This window comes from Babesia bigemina, scaffold Bbigscaff_56800 (assembly GCF_000981445.1).
Source record: "Babesia bigemina genome assembly Bbig001, scaffold Bbigscaff_56800".
Taxonomy (NCBI): Eukaryota; Apicomplexa; class Aconoidasida; order Piroplasmida; family Babesiidae; genus Babesia; species Babesia bigemina.
The window spans coordinates 736-6340 of record NW_012236955.1 but is presented as its reverse complement, the minus strand read 5'-3'; the positions used below and the strand labels follow the sequence as shown (position 1 = coordinate 6340).

Sequence of the window (5605 nt, the reverse complement as noted above, 5' to 3'; positions counted from 1 at the left end):
ATCGCCGCTTAACCCACTCTACATCGCCCCTTTATCTTCTCCACATCGCTCCCTAACCCACTCCACATCGCTCCCTAATCCACTCCACATCGCTCCTTATCCACTCTACATCGCCCCTTTACTCACTCTACATCGCTCCCTGACCCACTCCACATCGCTCCCTAATCCACTCCACATCGCTCCTTATCCACTCTACATCGCCCCTTTATCCACTCTACATCGCCCCTTAACCCACTCTACATCGCTCCCTAACTCACTCTACATCGCCCCTTAACCCACTCTACATCGCTCCTTTATCCACTCTACATCGCCCCTTAACCCACCTTACATCGCCCCTTAATCCACTCTACATCGCTCCTTAACCCACTCCACATCGCTACCTAACCCACTCTACATCGCCCCTTTAACCACTCTACATCGCCCCTTAACCCACTCTACATCGCCCCTTAACCCACTCCACATCGCCCCTTAACCCACTCTACATCGCTCGATTTACCTCGCCATATTAACGCTATGACCTCCTTAAACCATAATAATGACTTGTGCCTTGTCACCCTTCACTTCCCCTCTTCCACCTCTTGCCACTGCCCTGACCATGTGCCGCCTAGGGAGCTTGGCAAGAAATTTGACAAAATTTAAAACGCTAAAAACACCTCAAATAATAAGCCTACTATCATCCTTAATAACCTCTGCACTGGTCTCGAGACCTTCCTAGGCTTCAACCCTGAGTCAAAAGGCTACGACGGCAGTGGGATTGTGTACTCTGACCTTGACAGGCTGTGTGACGGGGTGATGGGATTTTTGAGTGGTGTGCTTGGTGCGGTGAAGGATGAGAATGAAGTGACAACTTATGACAAACATCTTGATAAGAGACTAGAAACAGTACTAGAAGAGGTAAATAAAAAAATTGGCTCCGGGCGTACTGGGCTTGTGGATGCTGTCGGCGCGGTGAAGGGGTGGTTGGAGGGGTATGAGAGGGAGGTAGGCAAGAAGACAAAAGCAGTGACAGACAAATTAGGTGAGTTGAGTAGTGGTCTTAATTCTGTTGCAGGTACATATTATCAAGAGGTGATGAAGCAAGAAAATGCTCCACTTGCCACTCAACTGGAGGCCTGGAAGATTATGCTTCGTAACCTAAAAAAAGAGGTTACGAAAATTAAATATAACCACGTTAATGAATTAGACAGCGCACTACATGACAGATTGAATAATGAAATTGAACCTATAATAAAGGTGATCGATCAATTGAAAAAAGTTGGCGATAATAAGGAATACGAGACACAGGTTGCAGCTGTTGATCACGAGTTGGTGGAGCAAAAAGTGTATGTCTGTGGCCAAATTGATAATAAATCAGAGGAACTTAAAAGGGCGTTGGATAAAAAACTTAATGAGGTTTACACGTATATATTGAATCTCGATGATGTGGAGGTTTCCCAGTTTACGACTGTCAAATCTGATGTCAAAATAGCTAAAAGAAGTGTTGATATGTTGGTTGGTGGGTCAGATCAAGGTTTTGATGAAAAGTATAAAAAAGTTATTCTGCAGAATTTTGATGTCATAAGGGAGAAATTGCAGGATCTTGACAAAGAAAAGAACACGAAAGGTGGTAAGACGAATTCCACGATACATGACGACGTTGAGAACATCAGGTCCAACATTGAGGTACAGGTTAGAGCAGCGCAGCAGGAAGTTTCTAATCTAGAGGAGGCCGTTCAGGCTACGGCTAGAGAGGCGTACAATAAAGTCTGTGCATTGGTCGGCGAAGCGACAGCGGCGCTTGGGAATCTAGGAACGGAAGTGGACAAAGGTTTGAATAAATTAAAGGCTGAGATCGATCGTCCAATTGAGGAAGTCATTAATAAGCTTAAGGATGGCATTGGAAGCGCTAGTAACGCCCAAAGTGCCAATGTGGTCATTCAAGAGTTCAATACTGCTCTGGATAAAGAGGTTACTCGAAACTTGCACGCATGGTCTGATACGGCGATGCGCACTGGTGGACTTTTTAATGCCATAAAGAAGTTGGAGTGGGATACAAGGCTTTTCGGTTACTTCAAGGATGTATTAAAGCAGCTTGGTGAAAAACAAAACGATAAAGGCACATTTTACGAAGAGCTTGTCGGTGATCTCAAACAAAAAATGCATAACGCTATCGAGGCAGTGAAATCGACGAAAGGCAAAAAATTCAGCGATGTTTTTCAGGAACTCACCACGCAGATCAAGAACGGTGGCATTTCAAACGAAACAGTATATAAGAAAATCGACGGGATTAAAACATCAAAAGAAATTGAAGATATCAAGGACATGAGTGTAAACAAAGCGGGCCTTCAAAATGCTATAGATCTGTTCAAGAAGGATGCTGATAACGGTGGTACAAAATCAAAGGTCAAAGAAGCTATAGACCATGTGCTTCTCAAAGTTAGAACTATGCAAGAGGTGCCAGGGGAAGTGACTAAACTGCGCACGGAGACGGAGACATTGTTACAACAGTTGAAGGCGGAGCTCGATAAGCTTCAAAGGAAAATCGAAAATGTGGAAAGAGATGTCAATAAAGCTGCAGCGGAAATACAGAAGGCCATACGTGCCGTTCATGTATCGGTCATCGATGCTCATCAAATGGCTGAGCGCGCCATCAGAGCGCTTGCTAATGATCTTACCCAGGAAGTGAAGGATGCGTTTTCCATTATAACCTCCGAAGTCCAAAATTTGTTTGCCAACGAACGACATGCAGACCTGAATGCTTTAAAAGAATTGGTTGAGGAGCGAGCAGTTAGTATGGAAAAAATAATGAAGAAAGATTTCGACAACGGAATAAAAGGTTTACTTAAAAAAATGAATAGTAACTTAGGCGAAATTAGAATTAAAGAACGGTTGAACTCCATGTTTACCGATATTAACGCTGTTATAACTGGGCTAATAACTTACATTATGATTCAGATCCACAGGCTGTCTCCGCAGCATACTCAGCTCGAGAATATCAAAAAGGCCTTCAGCAAACTTTTCGAACATCTTTCGTATGCCACGTATGCTCACTATGACCATATTGCTGCCGCAAAACATGAGAAGCTAAAAGAAGAAATCGTCGCCTTTTCATCCAAGCAGTTCGCCGCCCCTCAAAATCCCCAATTACTTGACACAGTAAAGACCGGTCTTACGGCTCTCGTAAATGAGCTTGACAACGCGTACATAAACAAGTACGAGGGGTATCCTGCGATGAAGTGGGTTGACACGAAGGAGAATAAAGAGACATTAACCGCCGACGCTCAGTGCTGCGCCAAGGTTTTTGTTACCATGCTCGGAATGATTTTTGAGGATATGAGTACGTTAAAGGCAGAATGTGACAGACGTTTCTCCAAAAGTACAATCAGTCTCTCTTCCGATCTGGGATGTTTATTCAAGCGCTACGGTTACGTCGTAGCCAAGGACTCTAAGTCACAAGACGGTGAGCTGAGGCGTAGTGACGAGATGAATGGTACGGCAGTTCGAGTGAAAATCGTTGGCAATTATCCGTGTGTTTTTAATTCCTCTGCTGACACTAAACACGCAATCAACAGTCTCTTCGATTGCTTAGAAACCTATAATCAGGTATGTCACCTGTCCACTTTCAATGCAAGGAGGCAGCCGTGCTCCGTGTACGAGATGCTTGTTTGGTTCGCGGGTTTGCCGTACAACAACGTGTATGCCGTGTTACTATCTGACGGTTTGACTAGCGTCCTGACGAAGCCCAAGCGGAAACCGATAGAGACGGGTGATGCTGACTTCGAAGTGGAGTTCGACGACCTGAAAGCCTACTACGCCGATACCTATCCTAATAGGGTAACACATGGCGACATTAATGCAGCGTTGGACCATATCTGCTCAACTTCATACGACGTGTTGGCCACTATTGCTGGTCACGGTGACGAATTCACAACGTACGCAGCTGACTTCTGTACTAACTCACTTAAGCTAAAGTATCCAGCGTCAGGGGAGGAATGCTTGTATACCATCGTTGATATCCTACGTAGGATGTTACCGCAGCTCCAATATCTGTTCAGCCGATGCAAGCTAAGCGCTATGCACGGTGGCTGGTCGCAATGCCTTTACGGCAAGGACGTCACGACAACCAAATGGCCATGTAACAACCACTCAACCGACAAACCTAGCACAAAAGCAAATTGTCAACCAACGTCGCCACTAATGAGCTACATAAGCGACTCACTTCCCGGTCACCAGCCTCACCAATTGAGTTCCATTGGATGCAAATATGACTGCGCCAACTGTCCGTCCGCTTCCAAAAAAGGTATGCCCTGCTTAACTCCACTTGGATTCAGGGGTTTCTCTGGGTCCACGCGCAGAGGTGAGGATATATGTGAAATTTTGGAAAAACTTTTCTCAAACTTCTATTTGTCGTCTCTATTCTGCCTAGCTCCAAAAACGCCGGCATCATTGCCCGAACACTACGGTTTCGTATTATCGTTGGTTGATGGTTGGCACAGTACGAAAACTTCACGCAAAGGCCTCATTATGGAATCCATTGAAGAAGCCATCAAGAAGCAATCCATTGAACTATATGACGACACAAGCAAGCTGACAAATGCTCTCGCAAATGCGTATGGCAGCAGCCAGACTATTCATCAAGATAAAAACCACCTAGGTCCACTTGTTGACCTGTCAAGTCTGTCGATGAATACCGTATGCCGGAAGAAAGATGAGAAACTTCAATGTGCACCTTACCTCACATCACTGTGCGTAGATGCGTATATTTATTCAACCCAGAAACAATCCAACACCTACCTCTCCTGGGCCATCTACCTCCCGTGGTCATTCTGGGACCTACTCAACAATCTCTACAATTCCTTCTGCTCCATCAACTGCCAGGACTGGGGCTGCCGTGGGTGTCTGAGGGGAGATAAGTGTAAGAAGGGGGAGCATGGATCGGTCAACGACAAGACCAAGCAATCGAATTGCCAATGCCCTTCTATCGTCGACTGCAAAGGCGTCGCACCAACGCTCTACCAGTATGGCTTCGTCTTTGGTGAGGCGTCGACGTTGAATAGTGAATCGCCAAAGAAGTGCTCTGATTTCTGTAGTCAGTTGAAGAAAGTTCTCAATTCAGAATATTTCAAGAAGCTGTTCGAAGAATGTGACAACTTCTTATGGATCATCAGACAACCCTTCTCCTACCTTGTCCTTTCCCTCTGGCTCCTCTCTCTGTTGTACCTCCTCCACATCATGGTCATCCGCCTCGACCTGCTCCACATCAAATCGCATCTGCATAGTCCCTCGAGTCATCGCATTGCTGCTCAATCACTACTCGCTGCTGCACGTGTTAACAAGCTTAACAGGGTGTTTTATCTACAACCTTAATCGTACTCACGTGCCTACTATCTACACTCACCTAGCGTCACCTACTCACCTAACTTATGAATTGTGCTTTAATCTGTTGAATCACCCATTACTCGTTGTATGTGATTGTGTAATAGTTAACTGAAGTGTTGACCAATGTGGTGACAATGTGTTGACCAACGTGCTGACCAATGTGCTGACCAATGCCATGACCAAAGTGTTGACCAACGTGTTGACCAACGTGTTGACCAAGGTGTTGACCAAGGTGTTGACTAACGTG

General features: G+C 45.3%; 1 protein-coding gene across 1 annotated transcript; it reads left to right on the top strand.

Moving 5' to 3' along the window:
- Positions 1 to 792: 792 nt before the first annotated feature.
- Positions 793 to 5346, top strand: BBBOND_0000430 (hypothetical protein, conserved; the record flags this gene model as incomplete). The annotated part of the gene is made up of 1 exon (XM_012914889.1): positions 793 to 5346. One exon carries the CDS (start codon positions 793 to 795, stop codon positions 5344 to 5346), a length of 4554 nt encoding a protein of 1517 aa, XP_012770343.1.
- Positions 5347 to 5605: the final 259 nt, after the last annotated feature.